The 22,288-nt window shown below is 38.3% G+C and overlaps 1 protein-coding gene across 3 annotated transcripts in view; it reads left to right on the top strand.

Moving 5' to 3' along the window:
* VAV3 (vav guanine nucleotide exchange factor 3) overlaps nucleotides 1-22,288 on the top strand; it is a 2,320,370-nt gene that overhangs the window by 1,488,589 nt on the left and 809,493 nt on the right. For all 3 annotated transcript variants that reach the window (XM_044086042.1, XM_044086044.1, XM_044086043.1), the window contains exon 16: nucleotides 13,851-13,952. In XM_044086042.1, the coding sequence (XP_043941977.1) occupies nucleotides 13,851-13,952 (102 nt within the window). The remainder of the gene's footprint in view (nucleotides 1-13,850; nucleotides 13,953-22,288) is intronic.

Genomic DNA, 22,288 nt, shown 5'->3' on the forward strand with positions numbered 1-22,288 from the left:
TTTGACAACCCAGAGAGCATGTAAGGAGTCTCTGAGGCTGAAACTTTTACTGGACTTCTTCACTGAGATGATGGTTAAAAATATTGTATGACATATTTGGTGAGAGTATACAGATTGTCAAGGTCAGTTAAGATACCTAACAGCATGGCTGTGAAGTGTTTTGTCAGTAAAATTTGTTAGGAGCTCAACTGGTTGGAACTTCCTCAACTCCTACATTACAACCAACTCTCTCTGGCCCATAAAATCCTATATCAACCAGAAAAAAAAAACCTGCTCTACAAAACCTGCTTCACCTCCACACCAACAATAGAACTTTTCGCACCAGTAACAAACTTATTCTCACGGTAACTAAGTCAAATAATTCAGCAGGTGACATCCTCTTTTCTAATTATATATCCAAATGTGGAACACTCTGCCCTGTAACATAGCTACAGTCACTTCATTCACACAGTTTAAAAAGCATTACAGTTACATCTCATTAATAACTGGTTATGCTTTTGCATTACACCAGGCTAGTCCCTCCCTATGCTGGACCCTTCTTTACCTTTCTATTTATACTCCCAAGATGCATGGTTAGGACTATATTCTATGACTGTTTATTTACATTTAATAGAATAAAAATAGATTGATGTTATGGGTTTGACTCTTACAAGCTTATGTTCTGCATGTGTCTCTAGCAAAGACCTTGATGTGTGTTTCATTTTGACTAATGACTCTACTCTTGTATTACTTCTATGTCTTACTAATTGTGACATCTGTATATGTAGAGACTATCAATTAAGTCTCTCTATATATGTTTGTATTTTTTTTTCTGTTCAAACTTTTTATTTTTATGTTTTTATTACTTGATAATTATGTGTGTGGAGCTTTTCTCCCCAGGCCTCCACCAAAAATGGACATGAGTCCAGTGTGCTATCCCGGTTAACAAATGTTAAATAAAATAAAATAAACAAATAAATAAATAAAATAAAGATATCTTATTTTTACTATGTTTTAGGTTTGTGAGGTAAGTATACACAGGAGCTAGTAATAGAAAAGAGAATGTAATTATGATATGTTTGTTTGGTAAGGAAAGATTTTGGTGTGGAAAGCATTTATAGTTTTTGTTGTTTTGCATTATAATTTGGATATGTACCCCATATATGATGTTTTGGTCTAGTTTTCCCCTACAGGTTTTGTGGTGTAAGATCACTCACTGCTTATATTATCTTTTACTTGGATGATACCATTGTAATATGTAGATTGCTGTAAGATGGGTGGAAAATATAATTACTTTTGTCTTATATGCTTTAATTTAGATTTTGCTAGCCATTTTTGAACTTGCTAAAGAACTGTTTTTGGCTTGTTTTAGTTCCTTTGTAGATTCAGATGAACATATGACCACTGCTACCTCTCCACATTGTAAAGAATGCTGGTTATGATATTGCATTAATATTATTTGTGAATATTCTGGAGAGAAAGATGGCAATTGAGGAGCCTTGTGGCATACTTATTGTAATGAATTCTCAAGTCATTAGGTGTCATTTCAGAAAGCAGACTAAAGTCTGTTAGGTGCTGTAGTTATCAATGTGTTTTAATGAATGTGGTATGAGGTCTAGATCTGTGAGCCCATGGATTAAAACAGGGGTAGAAGACAGTGTTAAATCCATATCTGAAAATAAAGATCCTGCTGTTTGATCTTGATTAGGCTTAGTACAGTTAAAGCCTCTAAACAGAGGATGGGAAGTTTTTGTGCTGTACTGTAGTCTAAATACATATTAACTAGTGAAAAAAAGCTGTTAAGATTTATATAGTTGAGAAGTTGGATATGGATACATTTTCCACTATTTTTGGTAGGGGTAATATGGGTATTAAGTAATAGTATTACCATCGACCACAGGACAAGCAGAACCCGACAATAAGGCACAGACCAGGAATTAAAGCAGATGAAATTTAATCCAATAGGTCACACTGGGTATTAGATTGCAATTTATAAGGCTGCAGGCATTAATATATTGTACTGAGGGATAATATATAAGATGTTACCCATAGTTTTGAGGTAATTGATTGCCAGATGATCGATTTATAAATATTGAAACACTTTGGGGTATTTAATGCTGTATGTGATATAACTGTTATGAAGCAAAAGCCATATTTCTAAATAATTTGTCTTTAAAGCATTGATAGTAACATTGACTGATGAAATATTATGCCTTTTTAAGAGCAGTTGGGTAATGCTATGTATCAGCTAGAGGAGAATTTCCTTTATTTTAGGTCAATGGGTTATTGTGAGGTCAATTATATTGCATAAAGGAGAACGTTTCTAAGCTATAGCAGACTCACTAGATTCTAAAGGGGGAGGCTCATTGTCTCATGTAATGGAAGAAAGGAGTTTGAGTAAAGTCCATCTTTGAGTCTTGGTCAGAACTGGATCCTCATACCTGTAGAGAGATTCTTAGAAGGGATTTCTCTATCTAGAGGAGAAAGCTGTAGGAATACTTTATAATCATGGGTCTAGGCAGGATGTCATACATGGAAAACAGGTACATTCAGAATCTGCAACAAATTCACCTTAGCTGGATGAGAAGTTACTGTACATTTAGAGCCTTCAAAACTGTTCCTAGACATTCTTTTCTGTTGGTGAGAATAAATATTTTTGAATTTACTTTGTAATCTTGAACTGAGCAAATTATAAACTGAATAAAAGCTGTATTATATCTGAATCCAGTAAATTCAAAATACCACAGTGCAGAAATGAGGTAGGTGATGCCATTAGAAGTTCAGTGGGAAGGCTGTTAGTTGAATGAGAAGTTCTTTTGAGATTGTATAGGAGTTTCTTATTTAACATTGTAGGTACTGGTGAAAGGCTAACAGAAGCTGAGGTCTGAGCTGCACAATTGCTTGTTAATGGTAGGGTAAGTTTGAGTGAAAGTGAAGGATTATAGAGGTTGCTGTAAAAGACCAGATTTGAGAGCTAGTGTGTGTGTGTGTGTGTGTGTGTGTGTGTGTGTGGTAGCTATTGCTTTATCATGCTGGTGTGGTGATATCAAATGGGTAATTTTTGGAAGGTAGCAAGGCTAAGATTATCTCCTGACTTCAGAAATTTTGATATATATCTATATCTATATATATATATATATATATATATATATATATATATATATATGTATGTATCGGGGGGGGGGGGGACATGGCAGCTAATATAAGCTGCCACTGGAATTCTCTTTTACACAGAAGATTTTTCCAGACACCCTCTTGGATTAGAAACCAGTTGTTCCACAATCCCAAAGGTAAATTTAGTAAACCTCTCACAGGTAACAGAATGTTTGAACAACACATTGGTTTCTTTTTTATTTTTGATCTCGTATATATGTTCGTATAGCCTACTTTTTAATCCCCACTCTGTCTTCCCAATGTAAAATGCCCCACATACAATGGTGGCATAAACGGGGTCACATGCTGTCCCACGGTTGGACACAATACAGGTATAGGCATATTATATAACATAATTGTTACACCTAATTATGCCTTGTGATTTTAAATTGGATATATAGGTTCTTGTTTTTTTTTCTTGAGCTAATTGTTACATCTGATGATGCCTTTTGGTGAAAGTGCTTGTGTTTGTGCACTGAAGTAAAGTTTTTTGGAGTGAGCAGCCGTGACTGTGTCTCTTTATTTCTTGTTTTCTTTAAGACTTGCTGAATGTGGAGATCATATTTTGGGTAGTAGTCTATATTCACATCTAATAGTTTGGTGTGGGATACCAGTTCTATCTTGGCCTTGTTGGATGACCATATATTAAAGGTATTTTTTCTTTTTGGGGTAGAGGGTTGGAGGTGAATAGTAGTAGTTTAGTTTTTTTGGATTCAGGAGGAGTTAGGAGTTGTCAAGCTAACCTTCTGTAGAGGAGAAGGATTTCTAAGTGAGTCTGTAAAGCATGGGTAGTGTCCTAGCAGCACATATTAGAGGAGAGTCATAGGCGTATTATACTGCAGTAGCCTATTTTGCTGTTATGTTTAGGTCATTGCTAAGTAAGTTAAATAGCAGTGGTCCTAGGATGGAGCCTTGTGGGATTCTGATGGATATAGAAAGGAAAGAGCAGAAATCATTTTGCCATTTCACAGCTTGGGACCTATTAACGATGTAACTACAAAACCAGTTAAGTGAGGAGAGAATGGCGGTTGGTCTATAGTTTGTGAGCTTGGTCAATGTGCTGCCTTTATGGAGGAGTATTATACAGGATTTCTTCCTTAAGGTGGGGTATATTTACTTGGATGGAGCACTTTATTAGTATTGAAGCAGCATATGTAATGCTATCTGTAGAGAGTAGTTTGAGGTATTCAGATGAAAGTGATCCATGGCAGTGGTTGCTGTCTTAAGGATGCATAGATGTTTTTTCAATTGTAGATGTTGGCACTGGAATAAGGGTGAAGGTCTGTTTTGGCTTCAGTGATTGGAGTGGGATGGCTGGATTTGTAATATTTTTATTTTGTAGGAGGTAGGTGACTGTTATAAAATTTGAGTTAAATTGTGAAACACTGTTTCGGGAGTCACTAGCTAGATTGTTTTCCCAAACTAAGCAAAGTATTTATTGATTTCCAGAAGTTTTTTGGATTGTTTGATTTTTGGGTGTTGCCATAATAAGCTTTTTTTTGTCCTTCTTTTTTATGCAGTGTTTGCTGTGGTTCCTTAACTGCAGATATTGTAGCAGGGATGCTTGAGACTTGGTTTGTAGCCATAACTTTCAAACTTTATCTCTACCTTGCATGAGTTGCTTTGTTTTCTTAGTAAACTAAGGAGCTGGTTTGTTTTTAACTGTTTTGGTTCTTAACTGTGCTAATTGTAGTAAATTTTACTACTGCTTCATCAAGGGGAATAGTTTTAAGTGGAGTTCAGCTGATCTGGAGCAAGTTGGAAGAAAAACTTTCTTTACTGAAGTTACTGAGGTTTCTGACTCCATTATAGAGATGAACCTTATGGGGTTGTTTGGGGTGTCTGATTATGTAGTTTACAGGTGGTTACTTAGGCTATTAGGTAGAAGGCAACATTGTCTTGGATGAATGTTCGAATCCAGTCCTGGATAGATTCTTTAGATGTGGCCTTGTTAATTCTAGTTAATTTTTGTTGGCGTCATGATCAGTTCAGATAAGCCATATAGCTGAATTGAATTTGTTGGGTTTTCTAGGGCTATCTTTTGCCAGTTTATGTTAATATCTCCTGGTGAGATGGTTTCCTGTCTTATGTTAACTGTGATCTAGGACAGGATCTCTTTCAGGATGAGGATGTAGTTATGCAGTGGTACATATAGATGTATGATGACTAAAGATTTGTGAGGATTCAGTTTGAGGAGTAAGATACAGCATTATTGAAAGTGGGTGTAGTATTATGGTAAGTGCAGAAATCTAAAGCATTCCTATAGAAAACAACAAACCCATCTGCTTTGTTTGTTGGTTCTATCTAGTATAAGTATATTATAACGTGGTGGGAGTAGTTTTCTATCTTTGATGATTGGCTGTAACCAGAATTCTGTGACTATGAACAGATCAGGGGAGTATTGGGCTATAAGGTATGAACTTCTATGATTTTTTTTTTTTTTTTTTATATAGACTTGTTAGGTTACTGTATAGTATTTTAAATCTAGGCTGGCTGGACAGGTAGCCAGTTGTTGTTGTTTTGGGATGTGTGGGGGCTGGTTTAGTGGGATCTGGGGTTAGATGAGTGGGTCATGGATTGAGATGTATATCCCTTCCAGTATTATTGTCCATTTAGCAATATGGCTATTGAAGAGCCACATATATTTGGGCACGTGTTTTTACATGGTTTTGGATAATGGTCTGTGCCACTGCTTGTATTTCGGTGTCCTAATATAGTTAATGTTGTGTAGGCTGGATGAGATATTAGATGTTTTGTGGTATTCATTGTTAAGTATATATTAGGTATAGGTAAGTAACAGTGAGCTTGTAATAGCTGGTTGGTAAAGTACAGCAGAATGAATTTATGGTTTTATTTGTATATTATGATTCCATGTGACAAAAGCTGAATTGTGACCATTGATGGTATCAGGTATGTTTCCTTAACTGGTGATTTTGTTTGAATCAGATGGGAGTTCTCATTCATGCAAATTGTCTTTACCTGTCACTTTGTCTGTATTTGTAGTAATTTATGTGAGTGACAGTAAGGAGAATGATGTGGGAATGTAAAGATTTATTTTTGGCTAGTGATCAGTTGATATTAAATTTGCCTAGAATTATTACTATTGCTTTAGTACATTTTTACATGTCAGATTGTCTCCTTCAGCAAATTTGTTTCAAAGGGTGGAATGTGGATAGCACCAATGGAGGTAGTTTGTACTGTACTACACTGTAAAGCATGCAGTTTTGTTGGTTTACTGTACTGAGCTGCCTTAGAGTACTTAGTTTTTCCTGCTTCAACACAGACAGTTAAACAACTAAATGATATTGCTGTCACTTATAAGTAGAAAGCTTATTTTAGAAGGAACATCATTCTTCCATTGAAAATGAATTAGTAAGACTGCATCTGGAGCAAATCCATTTCTGGAAGCCGTATTGCACAGGACTAAAATGGTTTTGACTTCCTTTACAGAAATAATATCTAGGGTAGGTTGAACACATTTACATTAGAATACATTACATCTGCTTGACAGAGTAAGGTGGAAATACTGCTGTACAGTCTGAATTGCATTTTTTTGCATTCCTACCTCCCCCCTGACCTTTTTCTGCAAATGACCCATGCCTTCCAGAGTGCCAGAGGTAATTCCCTCTCCATTACCCATTGCAGTATTCCATTGTTTCACACATCCAAGGAGGAGTTGGTCCCTACAGTCTACTACCAATGCCACATTCTTTGTCTTTCCTGTTCAAGAAAACCACTTCACATCTTCCTGACATAATTTTGTGCATCTATGTCATGTCATCCATGTCTGTTCTGGTATGGAGTGGGAAGAGTTCCTCATACTTTGGTCTCAAGTCATGTTCTTTTCTGTCATCTGGACACTTCCCAGCTGCTGGATATCTTATAAGATACCTCTTTTTATATGGCCTTCTGAACTACAGACATTATTCAATGTGTGGCTTGACCAGGACCCTTTACAATGGAAACATTGCTGCTGTAAATGCTGTGTCATTCAACTCCTGGTATTCTAGTTGTTTATTTATGTACGAATGTATGTATGTATGTATGCTTATCCTTATTTATGTTTTGTTAACAATGTAACTAACTGGTCAAAAGATCTTTTAAATCCAGAACCAGGACACTAAGAAAAGGACAATTACAAACAAAAAATAGTTTACCTTTAAAAATATTAAATAAGGTGCAATACCAGATAGTTAGATCAGTATTACATTAAAAGGGTAAAGTGTAGCTTGCAAAAGAACATTTACTAAATGTTAAGTTTACCTATATTATAGTAAGCAACAGCAGAGAATATTTTATACAGTGATGTACACAACTTGTTTAGATGCTTAAGTACAGGTAGGCAATGTCCCTAGTTGGTCTGTCTTTCCAGATCATTCCTTAGAATCTTCAACCAGCCCTCCACTGCCGCTTGGTCTCATTAGTGAACATTCTGACCCAATTTCTGCTACCTTCAGATTTGTCTGACACAGTTGTCAGTATCATCATCATCATCAACCTCCTTTTTCTCCATTTTCTTCATGAGGCTAGGGTGTTGCATCAAGTGTTGCCATCTCTCTCATTTCAGAGCCATTCTCTTAACTTCTTTGAAAGTCATGCCTGATTGTCATAGATCTTCTCTCACAATCCATCATCTCTTTGCTAGACATCCTCATTTCCTCTTATTTTCTTCCTTTGTGTCCCAAATCTTTTGAACCAGATTGTCTTCTACTTTCCTTCATATATGCCCAAACCACCACAATCTGTTCTCTTGGACCATCTCTGCATTTGGAGTTACTTTCGCTTCTGCTGTGATGTCCTTATTTCTTTGAGTGTCCCCAGAGACAGATCAAGCAGTAGATAATTGGGAAACTGCCTAGGGCCCATGTTGGCTGGGGTGGCCCGACCTCCATTATAAAATAAAAAATATTAGGTAAAAAAAACATGTGGGATTGTTCCATAAACACAACAAACATTAGGATCCTGGTCCTTAGCTCATGTCTTCTGTGTGCATGTGTGTGCGTGTGTGTGTGTGTGTGTGTGTGTGTGTGTGTGTGTGTGTGTGTGTGTGTGTGTGTGTGTGTGTGTATGTGTGTGTATGTGTTAAGGGACTTTGCTCAGAGTCAAACACTGAGCCTTAATAATTAAAGGCAGGCAAGTGCCTTAAACCACCACACCAAGTGACAGGTCTCATTTAATTTTAATTTTTGTTAATCACTGAGGACTACAATCTGTCAGTGCCATGCCTAGAGTTTCAAAGATTTGTTGTTCAGTAACAATGTGCAACAGGTACACACTGGTGCAGAAAGTTGTGGCTTCTCTTCCCACAACAGGTAGATTGATTGCTGACACTACTGTATGGCATAAGGGGGATGGGGGTGCTGCACTCTTGAGTGTGTCCTCCTTTGGATGAGATGGCTAGTAACTATGAAACTGTTGTTGGTTTGCAAACAATCCCCTACTGCAACATTACCCGCATACCACTTTTTTTTTGTTAATGTAACATAGGCAATTTATTCTTCAAGGGCAACAGACACTGAATTTGTAGATGAAACACTGAAATGCAAAATTGTTTGCTAGCAGCAACTTCTCCATTAGTTACAGTTCTTTTTATTGTGTAATTATTCAGATAACGTTTACTTCTGCAGAGATTGTGCATGTTGACTGATACTAGTGGATTGAAATGACAGAAGTCTGGGTGGCCTTTTATGGTTGAAATATTCTGAAATGGGCAGTTTGTCATTATTGGTTCATACATTTTGTTTCATTGCTTGTTGAAAAAAAATGTTAAAAACTAGAAATTTAAAACACTGTGATGCTGTATTATACAAGGAATATAATTTAATACAATCAGGAAGGTGAATCAAAAAACACGAGTGTATGCATTGTCCCAAAAACCCATGCAAGGGGGCCCATTGTTTGAAAATAGCCCAAATGTAAACTTAACCTGCCCCTGGCCATAAGCATTTTCTATGAATGTGAGTTTTAGTGCTGTTTCAATGAATGTGAGTTACAAGGGCACAGATGTTACTGTTGTTCATGGTAAGTCTGTTTTCATTGTGAGACTATATTGTTTTGTTTAGTAAATGGATATCAGCGTCTGTGCTATAAAATTTGAAATAAAAGCTTTAACTTAAATCCAAATATCTATAATCATTGTAGAGGTGCAGGAGAAAAAATAAGCACACTGACAGGTTTGAGCAGTCTTTAATGATAACTGTGAAGACATAACCAAGTAATGGGACACTGAAATGCCTGGGGGGGGGGGGCTGCAGGCGGGGCCCAGTTCATTATCCTGCCTATGGCCCCACTTGATCATGATCCATCTTTCGGTGTCCCATAGTTTGCAACCTACCATCCATCTCAGGAATTTCATCTCCATCACCTCTACATTTCTCAACAACAATGCCTTTGATGCCCAGGTTTCTGTACCATACAGAAGTGTTGGTTGCACCATTGTTTTCTATACTTTACTTTCAGCTACTGGTTAGGACTGCATGCAGAATTCTGCCACAGTCCCACACTAGTTTGGATAAATCTCTTATCATCCAAGATTTCATAGAGCTAATATTTCCTCCCTGCCCCACAATCTGACATTTCTCAGCCTTCTCCTGAAAGATTCAGATCTTCATTGCCTTTCAGCCTTTTATCTTACGCCCTGCCCATTATTCAGCCAGCCTCATCCTCTTCTATGGAGGCTGACAGACTGCACTAGTCTCCAGCATTCTTCTCCTTCGTCACCCTTAACCATCACAGCATATTACTTAGGTTCTTACTTTGCCCCTTCCTTGCTCCATTATGTTGTGGTATTTTTCCTTTTTCCTGACCTGACATTTGATGGCTTACTTTTCCAAGATCACCACTGCACCTTCACCCCTTACTTACAAGAATTCCTTGAACAGCTTCTACATGGAGCACCTTCGTGTTCCACTTGCTTTTATCACTGGCCCATATTTGTGTGATGTAGCAGTGTGCACCCTCTCATTCTATATAAGCCATATCATCTTCGCTAGATTCCTTGCATTATATAGTAATATTGCCTAGCCTTGCTGTAGGTCATTACTGTTTGGTCATCTGCTGTGTTTTGTTTCACATCCCCCTCCTTTACTTTACCTGAGTAACTACACCTTCATGTGCACCACAACATATCTTCTATTTTTCACTTTACTGTAAAAGGATAATTACTGATTTGTACTTTTTGAACCCTGCTCGAAGCACTGCGTCTTTTCTGGGCTAAAGTGGAATGTGTCCATGGCACAGAGCTTGTCTCTCTGCCAGTTTTCTCTCCAGCCTCCTGTCCATCTCACATACACACAGCATAATTTTCACAAGGAACCTTTAAGATCATCACTGGCATACACAGCCCATGCCAAGATGGATTTTAGCTAACATGATTGCAGTTACTGAAAGTTATGAGCTACAGATGGTCACAGGTACTTATACTGATAGGTTTTTGACACTCATTAAATTTGATGTCAGTTCTGTTATAAACCTTTACAACCTTTGATGAACTGTGTGACCCCAAAAGAAAATGTTTTCATCTTTGATAAATGCTCTTTGTTTTATTTTATTTATTTATTTATTTATTTTACATTTGTTGACCAGGGTAGTCCGACTGGATATATGTCCATTTTCAGTGGAGGCCCGGGGAGAAAAGCTCCAAGGTTGACAATGACAAACATAAAGATGCTTTTAGAAAAAAGTTGCATACATTCATGAGCACATCAATAACAATGGTAGTTACAGAAGGGCATATATACAGTAGATATATACATACAGTGTATACATACGGTAGGTATATACATACAGTAGATATATACATACAGTAGTTGCATTGCTTGCAGAGGGTACATTACATGACATATTCAGACTAGATCAGGTACAAATTCTGGCTAGGAATGTTTGTGTATTGACAATCTGGCTAAAGCAGATAATTGAGGTTCGTTTCCTGTTATAGGACCATACTCAGTATGATTGGGGAAAGGCTAGACCTATTTTGTATGAAACTAGTATGCTTAGGATGGGACTTGGAGTAGGGATGAAAACAGAAAAAAAAAAAAAAAAACTAATCGGGTCTAGAGCATGGGCATAACCAGTGTGATTTGAGGTGTTTCTGTAGTTTTTGAATATGGCTAATAATGGTTGTGATGTCAGGTCCGTTGGTAGACAGTTCCATGTTTTACCAACAGAGTTGGCAAATAGTGAGTCACCAGTAGAGTGGTTTGCTTTAACCGTTTGAACCAGTAATCTGGAGGAGGATCGGAGTGGGCGATTGTTGTTGTAGGGGGTGATTATGTTTTTTAATGCTGGTTTTTTTTCTGGGCAGTTAATTACTTTTATGTGTTACTATGAGTTGATTGAACTGTAGAAAGTTGGGAAGTTCCAACCATCCTAAAAGGTTTAGATTGATGCAGTGGTGGGTCCGGTATGGAGTGCCGGCAGCAAATCTGGCAATCTGGTTATAGCAGGTTGTTAGCTTATTCAGATCTGATTTGTTCAGGTTGGAGAAGAGTGGTGAAGCATAGAAAAGGGTAGATAGTAGTTGGAATCTGGCAATACCAGCTCTGGCTTGTGGAGTAAGGAAATATTTGATCCTATATATTGACCCAAGTTTTTTATGGACTGTTTTTATGGTTTGATTTATGTGTTTGTCAAACCTGAGGTTGTTGTCTACTATAATGCCTAATAGTTTGGTTTGGGCTTCTGGGGAGATGATTGTGTCATTGCTTGCTGTTATGTTCAGTGGTGTTGTTGGGGACCTACTTGTGGGGGAGCATATAAGCAGTTTGGTTTTGTTGGGGTTTAGGATTAGGCGTTGGTTTGAGAACCAGTTTTCAACTGTGTTGAAGGTGTTCTAGGTTAAGGTAAGTAGGTTAGCAGGTGAGGTTGCGGAGCAAATTAGGGTGGAGTCATCTGCATATTGTATGCAGGTGGCCTCTGGGATGGCTGAATGGAGATCATTGGTAAAGAGAGAGAAAAGAAGAGGTCCTAATATAGAGCCCTGGGGGACGCATAGTGTGATGGGGAGGCTGGATGATAGTTTGGTTTGCCAAAGCACTGTCTGCTGCCTACTGTTTAGATAGGATTCAAACCACTGGAGTGCCTGATTGTTTAAAGCAAATGACTTTAAGGTTCTCATAAGTATTTTATGGTCTACCACAACAAAGGCTTTGGATAGATTAAGAAATTTGTGCTGCGGATAGTTTATTGTTGTTCCAGTTATGGCGTTTGAGAATGACAGGAGGGCTGAGGTGGTACTGTGATTTTGCCTGAAACCATGTTGCGTACTGCACAGAAGTTTGTTTTGGGTGAGATATTGCATAGGTTGCATGTGTATGCATTTCACCATGATTTTAGCTAGTGGAGATAATATAGCAATGGGCCTGTAGTTTGACAGTTCAGTAGAATTGCCTCCCTTGTGGAGAGGTATAACGTGGGAGATTTTCCAGATGGTGGGTACGGTAGCTTCAGATAATTCAGTTAATCAATATAGATACTGGGTATGCTATAGCATCTGCAGCCTTTTGTAAGTAGTCTGCAGGGAGCAGATCAACTGCTAGAGTTGTGGTCTCAGTTTCTTAAGTAGGGTGGCTATTAGATGGGTAGGTACGGGTTGGAAGCTAAACTGTGTTTGGTTGTTAGTAGGGGCTAAGCTTGGATTAGGATCATTAGGAGTGAGTTTGCTGGACAGAGATTGGATAGTCTCTGTGAAAAGGTGTTATTTAATCACCAGTTTGCACGTATGACATTTTAAGAGATTTCTCCATGATGACATGTCTTCCAGGACCATGATTTTGAATAGTGCTGTTTTTCCATAAGGACAATGTTTGGATTGGAAGGTATTTAACACATAAATGGAGAGCTTCTTTGATAGTTACACTAGCATCAGGTCTTGAACATCACATATTTTGTTTATGAGCACACCATACATACATAGTCTTAAAATATGTGGTTTTCAAATCCCTTGTACAAGTTTAAACAGCTAAAAATTTAGGGTATAAGAAAGTAAAATGATTCAAGGTTCTCTAGAGCTCAATGCAACCCCCCCCCCCCCGCGCGATTCTGTAGCAGACTGATTAAGTATTGACAATGCCAAGGTAAGAACTTGGTGAAAGATGAGGAAATGTTTTTCCTTAATTATCTAAATCTTAATAAAGAGATTATGGAACAAGTTGCTGTTCTGCATTAAATGATGCATGTGCATTAAGAACTCACTTATTGATTTTATGCAACTATAGAAATACATATACTTGGGTTATATGAGTCAAGTGTCTGCAGTGAGTTTTTGCAATAACTACAGACAGCAAGTTTGATACTTAAACCAGCGATGGGAGTGCTTACAATTATAGCATTGTTTAGTCCCCACTCACATGTTTGAAGTTCATTTTGAAAATGTAGCCATGAATGCAGTATTTATTGATACATTTGGGATTTTCAGGATTGTTTTGCTGCAGACTTCACAGATGTAGAACAGTATGATGTTGCACTATTCCAGAACTCTAATAAAGCATTTCTGTCATCTATCAACTTTCTTCAAATAGTGAGGCTGATGTAATTCTCTTAATATTAATAATGTTACCCAAAACATGTGGAAATTATTGTCAGTTGGAAGTTCGTCAAGCATGGCTAAACAGTATGCTTTACTTAAAAATATATAATTTTTCATCTGCAGTCTTCGTTTAATTGTAAGAAGGATTTCTCGGTAGCACCTTTATCTAATTTTTCATTGATTTCTGTAGGTCTAACATTCATCCAGAAAGTGCAACTTCAAAGTATCATGATTTCAAAATGCATACTTTTGACCGGATTACATACTGCAAGGCCTGTCAAATGCTTTTGAGGTAATTTTCTTTTACAAATAAATTACTGTTAAATGATAATTGTGAATATAATGTAAACATTTCTGAAAAAAACAGATCCACAGGAACAGACTGTATGTCCAAAAAAGAAAATTAGTTTTTAGACACACTTTTATGGCATGAATTCTTTGTTACTAATGCAACTTAGAGATTGTTATTAAAAACATTGTTTTTCTAGGTACTTGTTCAGTGTGACGGCAAATCATGTGAGCAGATCACAAAAGTAATGATATCAGCCATTACTGGCTTTTGCCTATTTGACACCAGCATATCTCATGTTTCCCTTTACACCATACATAAAAAGTGGGTATAACAGTGGTGTGCACATCAGGACAAATGAATGTGTTAATTTTGACTTTGTCTTCTCTCAGCCCATGAAATGTTTGAAGAAACAACTGAGTTTTTGATAAGAAAACGATTCATGGTGTGGTATAATATGCAAGGGAAATATATTTATTAATTAATTTATTTGTATTTATTTTCTGGGTAGAGCACTGATCTCCATGGACCTTTTTCAGACTCTGCCCAGGAGCAGTCTCTGGATAAGTGGCTTTCTCAGAGTCACACAGTTAGCCAAGTTTAGATAGTTAGGCACCTGTATGCAACCTGGCATTGTGTTCACTACAGAAGCTTTGTAAACTTATAATAAGTTTGATTTTATAGTCAAAGCCAACAGACTATGCACATTTCAAGTGATTTCTGAGGCTAGTATCCAACTGAATACTGCTAAAATACAAAGTACTGCTTTTCATATTCCCATGTGACATGGAGTGGAAGAGCTGTGTTGATGCATAAAGCAATGAAGCCCTGTAGCAGAGGGAATAAATAAAGAGTTAACAGCGATGGATGACCTGACAAAAAAAACTGAAGAAAAGAGGGGAATTACTCAACAAAGGAAGGCATGTTGAAGAATAAAAAATGCGAAGAGGACGAGAAAAAAATCTAAGAAAAGTCTGAATAGTCCAAAAAGAAAAAAAGTCATAGAATATGTCAAGGCAAATGTAGAAAAAAGAAATGGGTACATGGAATGGATGAATGGAAGATGCACTGGGAATGCAGAGGTAAGGAGGTAGGTGTGTTACTGGCAATAGAAACGAGTGCAGTATGAGAAGGTATTTACTCGCAGCTATGACAACCAGTTGTTAAAGTGCATGCATTTGGCTGAAATGTGCTATTCTGAGCGGACATCACCCTAGTCAGTGTTTGTCTTTACATCAAAGTGCAGTTACCTTGAGGTTGATTGCATTAAGTTCAGTACTGCAATCAGTAAAGCCTTCTGAATAGATAATAAAAAGTCTTATTTTCAAAAACTATGTCAAAACTTGCACCAGTTAGCAAGCTTTTTTTTTTGGTTTTTTTTGTTATGAATGTCTGACTTTTGATGAAACCGGAGTACGATGAAGCCTTATAGCTAAAAGTTTATATAGTTTAAGTTTATATCACATTTCTAAAGTGATCTTGTGGACTTTACTGTCTGCTGTTTTTTTTTTTTTTTTTTTTTACTCAGTATACCTAAATTGTAAATATCTGGTCAAAGTAATTAGTTTGTTCGCCACCTTGTGTCAGGGTACCAGCATGCACTGGTAAGGAATGCATCAGAGAAGGTTACATGAACAGAGGATTAGGTCTGTAGGGAGAAACTGGAGAATATGGCTTGCGAGAAAAAGAGAGGGAAAGAAAGAGAGAGAGAGAGGGAATAAAAATGCAGTCCTTCGATTAGGTCTCCTGAGGATATGAAAGGAACTAAGAACAAAAATGGCAGTGATATTATTTAAACATAGTGCATTGTCAGTAAGACAATTATATATGAAAGAGCTAAACAGAAAGGATAGGAGAAGAGCAGATGAATGTTAAATAAAAAGCAGATGATTTAATGCTGCTTTAAGGAAACACTGTTTCACAGGTATGGTGGTAGGGCCACTGGATACACTGGCAGAAGCAATTATAGATTTTATCTCATGGGAGTATTTTATTTATATATGGGACAAATGAAAGAAGAAATGGGTTAATGGCCATTGTGGATAAGCTGCACAGGAACCAGCTGTAACGCAAGTGGCCATTTTAAACAACTGACTGTTTTCCATCATAATGTATCATGTTCCAACGTCTCAGGGTTCTGCTTACTCAAAAAAGGCAATATAATTCCTTGTAGGAAAAAAAAATGCAAAAGCACTGGTGGTAATGTCTAAGACAAATTGTATTGTGAACGTGTGCCAACTGCAATGAAGGTTGTCAGAGATTGATACACCTGTCATTGCTGGTATATCTGGCATACAGTTATAAGGAGTGATGATAGAGAGAAATGCAATTAGGAATTACAAATGAGCATGTCATTGTGCTTCTGCTATATACTTTCTAAAGCCTTATGGAAATATTTGCAGCTATCTAAATCCTATTTAAGAATTATGGGTAAAAAAATCTGTTGTGAAACAGCTTAGAACATTCTGTGACCAAATACAGGCTGTAACACTTCTGCATTCTAAAGTGAACCTTATGCATTATATGTGTTTCATTCTGACAACAGAGGTCAGTACACTGCATGTACACATCTAATATGTACTATATAGACTCCTCTCAAATCATTAAGTCCACTTTCTTTCTTATAGAATGACACAAGTGTAACTTAAAACCATTCAGAAAATGAAGAATTACCAGTAAGTGTTCAACTATGACTTACTCATCATTCTGCATACAGGAGGTAATGTACCTCAAAAAGTACATATAATTTTCCTCGTACCAATAACCACAGGAAGGGGTCACCATCTGAAAAGGAAGAGATTGGATAACTTGAAATTATTAGGAGGGAAGGAAGTGGAAAGGAGAGCAATCACTTCACTGTGAGGGAGCACTGCCAAGCAGAGTTAAAGGCTGAGTTTCACAGGTATGAGCTTTTCAAAACACGACTCACCGCACAAGCTAATATTGTTCTAAAAGATCTAAACCAAGTATTTAGTTATCATTCATACAATGATCGCATACACTTCTGAATCACAAAATGTAACACTGGACATTTTAAAACATGCTTACTGACTTGTTCTGGATTTGTAAGGACTCTTTACTTAAGAATCATCTCATCTCTTCCCGGAGGAGGAAGTGGGATACTTCTGGGCTCTAATGACTGTTTTTCTAGTGTGTGACAATACTAGATACCACTAAGTATGTTCATTATTACATATTACCTGTAGAATGGGATCCCTCAGCACTCTTCACACAATAGACAGCACATCTGCAATCCTCAGCCTCCGATGGCACATAATCAAACATTGGACTTCTTCCTCCAAAAATCTTTCGCGTTACACTCCCTTGTACCATATTATCTAGAACTTAATAGAGACACAGGATTTGAGGCAGCAAGGAATTTTCATATGGCACATGAGGGAGCATTGGATATCGGTCCTGCCAAGAATCCTGATTATACTAAAAACCCTATCAAAACAAGTTCTGACATGATATATATAAAAAAAAAAAAATTTTTCAACACACCATTTCCTGAATGTGCAGTGCAATGCAGTATTTTTCTTGGCTTAGAGACTTTCCCTATATTCCTTTTTTCCTCCATTTACATCACTGGCTCTTCCTGATTTAGCACACGCTGATAGATTACAGTGCTTGCTTTTACAAATCTGTTATGTGAATCAGCATTGAAGAGTATTAATCACTGCATTGGTGGTTCAGTGGTAGAACTCTTGCCTACCAATCCTATCACATGGGAAGCCGACGCTCATTGTCTGGCAAATAGTGCAGAGGATTAAGGCTCTGAGGAGTTAATGAGCTGCCTCCTGCTGTACAGGGCTTGATTCCCTTAGTCTTCATTGACCTTGAGCAAGTCAGTTAAGGGTTTTGGGGCAACTGGGAAATTAAGCTAGGATAATCAATGGATTCGTGGACTCCATGTCTGGTAACTACCTATGAACCTAATCCTTGGAACAAACATGTCTCTACTCATTAGATAAGACATTTTAGTTTTCAGGTTAAAAAGAGGTAATTTCAAAGTCCCAAAAACACCATCAGAATTAGTGCAGGCTATGTATAAGAACCCAGTTGCATGAGTGCAAACAGTGTTTGGACTCAGTGAGAGGGTTTCCCAATAAGAGTGGATGTGCATCAGGGTTCAGCTCTAAGACTACTTCTGTTCATACTGATAATGGACTATATTGGCAAACAGGTCAAAGGAGACAGATCAACAAAGATGATTACATTACAGGCAGACAGCTTCAGCCAATGAAAATGGAATGCAGTAAAAACCTGAAGGCACATTGGATGAAGCTGAATACAGTCGACTGCTGTCATGACAGCAAGTGTGATGGGGGGGGGGGGGGGGCCCACAGAAGAAGCTGAAAATTGAGGTAGAAGAGAAGACAGTAGAACAGATTAACAGCTTCAAGTAGGTAGGAGTGGCCGCTAAGAAGGGAAGCGTGAATGTGAAGGTCAACACTAGAATTAGAGAGACTCAACCAAATGGCACAGATTATCAGGGATAGTGTGTGACAGAAAAATGCCAAAGAAGCTGAGAAGTAAGGTGTACAAAACAGGGATGTGACCAGTACTACTATATGGTACAGAAACCTGGGGTAGCAATGAAGACAGAACAAGTGAGGATAACTGTTGCTGTGCACCACTCTGTGTGCCACTCTGTAGCCTGTAGAGAGTCTGAGTTTGAACAGTGTGTTTAGGTGAGGGTTTAGTTCATTTTGGACCTCTTGCAAGACAAAGTCTGGGACACCGTCCGGTCCCATTGAGGCTTTGCTTTTGGCTTTGGATAGGGCTGTTTTAACCTGTGTCTCGGTGATTGCCAGGGCCTTACATTCTTCTGGTATGGTTATGACCCCTTTAGAGGGTGAGAGGGATGTGAAGTTTGCACTGAACCTGTCTGTCAAAATGTTGGCAATATCAGTCAGTTCAGTGTATTTTGTGCCATTCTGCACCAACTCAGAGCAGATCTGAGAGTTTCCACTTAGGTTCTTGACATAGCTAAAGAACTTTTTGTGGTTATCTTTGGAGTTCTTGGCAATTTTTCTTTGGAAGCTAGCCTTGGATGATTTAATGAGGGATCGTAGTTTCTTGCTGATAGTAATCAGGGATGTCTTTCCTTCTAGGGATTTTGCTCTTATCTGTCCTAGTTTCCTTCTTCTGTTGTAGAGCTTGTTTATGGCAGGAGTCCACCAGACTGGTTTCCTTTTCTTGGAGGAGTGAGTCTTGGTTTTACTTGGGATAGCACGATCCATGCATTCCTGCAGATGATCATAGAGTGCCAGCAGCTTGAAGAGTATTGTCCATTGGCGTGTAGGCTGCGAACCTTTCCACCTCAGTCTTAAGCAATGTGACGTTTGGTTTTGAAAAGTTTTTCATGCTGGTTTCCTTGATTGAGGTTGGGGTGGAGTGTGAATATCCAGAGTGATTAGTCTATGGTCTGATCTAACCAGCGAGGGGTTGATGTCAGATCTGGAACACCGGTCGCCCATGTTGGTGATGACCAGGTCCAATATGTTGTTCCCTCTGGTGGGGGTGTTGACCAGTTGATCCAGGGTGTTTGAGTTTATAAATTATAGGAAGCGTTGGGCAAGGGAGTTAGTACTTAAGTAGTTCTCCCAGTTAATGTTTGGGTAGTTGAAATCACCCAGTATTAGGGGGGTTGGTAGGACCTTCATATTTCCAAGTGTCTCCAGAAATGCGGTATGGAGGTCCTGGGTCATGGTGGGTGATCTGTAGCAAGCTACAATTTGGATTGCTGTTTTGCCCATTGTTAGTTGCACTTGGATGATCTCTGATGCATCGTACTGTGCCACTAACCTGGAGGTGTGAGTATCCTTGATGAATATGGATACACCGCTGCCTTTTGTGTTTCGGTCCGGGTTCTGTGGCCGAAAGGTATGGTATGAGTTATAGACTGTCATTGCTGGGGTGCAATTAATGGGGTGCACATGTGCAATTAAACAGAAGAAAATCTGGTGAAGAAGATATGGGAGAGATTTGAAGCAGTTAAGAGGAAACAAAGGCATCCAACAAAGAGATGGGTGGATTCTGTGAGAGAAGATCTATGACAGTCAGGCATGGCCATCGAATAAGGAAAGAGTATCACTGAATTGAGAAATAGGGCAACAGTTGATGCAACACCACAAATGCACATAGAAAATGGTGTTACTGATAATGATATATTAATATCACTATTGTGACGATGAGTATGTACTGAAGCACTTTCATAGTTTAAGTATATTTTTCAACTTTCATAGTTTTTAAGAAACATACATTTGTTTACAGGTAGGTTGCAAAACTGCTTTTTCAGCATTTTTGCTCAGGAGAAGGCTGTCCAGCCATTAAATCTGCAGGTGTCAGAAGCTGTGAAAGTCTACTCAGTCAAGGTGGTCATGAGTTAAATAGATCATGGAGTATTGTACAAACATCTTCAAATGGGAGTAAGTTATCAGTCTTGATGTATTTGTGTGGATAACAAGTGCAGATTAGCCATAGTACAAATCTGCACTGAGAATAATCAAGGTTGTACCTCAGAAAGTGACTGTCTAGTAAGATGTTAAGTAGTAGAAATGATGGATAGAGGAATAAGCAACAAGAAATACATCTGCCCTTGTGAAATTTACTTCTAGCCACTAAATGTGATCTGGTTGAAAATCTCGCAAAGAGGTTATTTAGTAACATGAAGGCTTCTTCAAGATCAGAACGCAATGATGGACAGAGCAAAATGGATAATATTCTTAGATTCGTGGTTTCAATTCTCAAGTATATAAACTACTGGTTTTCAATCAAATAAATAAAAATATATATCACACTGACATCAGTGTTAAAACAATTTTTTTTGAGGGGACAAACCTTGTGATTTTATGGTCCATATTCAGACAGCCTCATTGTGGTAAACAAATATGTGCAATGAGCAGACTCGCTCAAGGAGTGCGTGATTCAGTAAACTCACCACACAATGCAGCCAGGTGAGCTAACATGATAAGCCATGTTATATACTAATGACTGTATAATGAAGCACTATGTAAGCTAATGGGGCAGTAAAACATGGTAAAGTGATTCACAAACCTTTAAATGCCACTCAGTTGTGCTTCACATGCTTCAGATTTGTATATGGTCATATGCTTGTATTTAGGCAGAGTGAAGTAGCATACCATATTAGGAGTTGTCACAACTATTGTAAATGTGTATTTGCAAGAGGCTGTCATAGTAGACACTGCAGCTGATGGTGTGTGATGGCATCTGCTGAAGCACTGGATTATCCAACCAGTTTTAATATTTCTTGCCTTCCATGACACTGACATATTGGACCACTATTGTTTTGAGAGGGGCACCACGCTGGAAATTGTGAACATGTCAGCCTCATCTGCAGCTCTGTGGAAGTCATGGTGTAGCTATCACTGTGGATACTGTGGTATGTGTGTGGCTTTGCATATATTAATTACAGGAACCTTTCATTCAGCTACTGGGAGTAGAGTGAAGGTATCTCAGGCATCTGCATTGAGAATACTCCATCCTTTCCTTAAAACCATGCTGCAGTATGTGGGAGAGCATATGTCGTTTCCACATAAACCACAGGTGAGAGCAAACACCATACAGGAGTTCTGTGACATAAACCATTTCCCTGAGGTTCTGGGACAATAGACTATACCTACATTGAAATAAAAGCCCCACGTGGTGAACAGGGAAGGTGGTATGTGAACCACAAAGAGTATCACTCCATCAACTACCAGATGGTCTGTAATGCATAGGGTTTCATCTACAATGTGTGTGTGTGTGTGTGTGTGTGTGTGTGTGTGTGTGTGTGTGTGTGTGTGTGTGTGTGTGTGTTTGCAAGCCAGGTATATTGATTTCAGTCACACATATTACACACCTGTGACCTTTATTAATGGTTTACATGGAGTGACTTCTCACAGGACCATCTTATGGGTGATGCTGGATATGCCTTATGGTCAGGACACCAATCAGAAATTCACACAATAAATCTGACCAGGAGTACAACCATACACTATTACAAATAAGAAATGTAATAGAGAATGTTCTGCCTGCTAAAGTCATGCTTTCACTGTCTGGATACATCCAGTGACCCCAACACTTGTGCAGAATACTGACCATATGTGCTATGTTACTTAGGAAGCAATTACAGTAGGGCAGCATCTTGCAGGGACAGCAGTTCCCAGCACCACTGGCATGGCTGCTGAGGCATATGAGGAATCAAAGAATAGCCAGCAGCAAGGGATGATCATGCCAGATGGAGGCAGGCACAGTATGCAATGGCAGTGACAAAGAGGCAGTGCACTGTACAAAGCTTTACAGCATAACTATACAAGATCTAAGCAGATACA

Source organism: Protopterus annectens, chromosome 10.part0 (genome assembly GCF_019279795.1).
Source record: "Protopterus annectens isolate FY-2018-M chromosome 10.part0, PAN1.0, whole genome shotgun sequence".
NCBI classification, from domain to species: Eukaryota; Metazoa; Chordata; order Ceratodontiformes; family Protopteridae; genus Protopterus; species Protopterus annectens.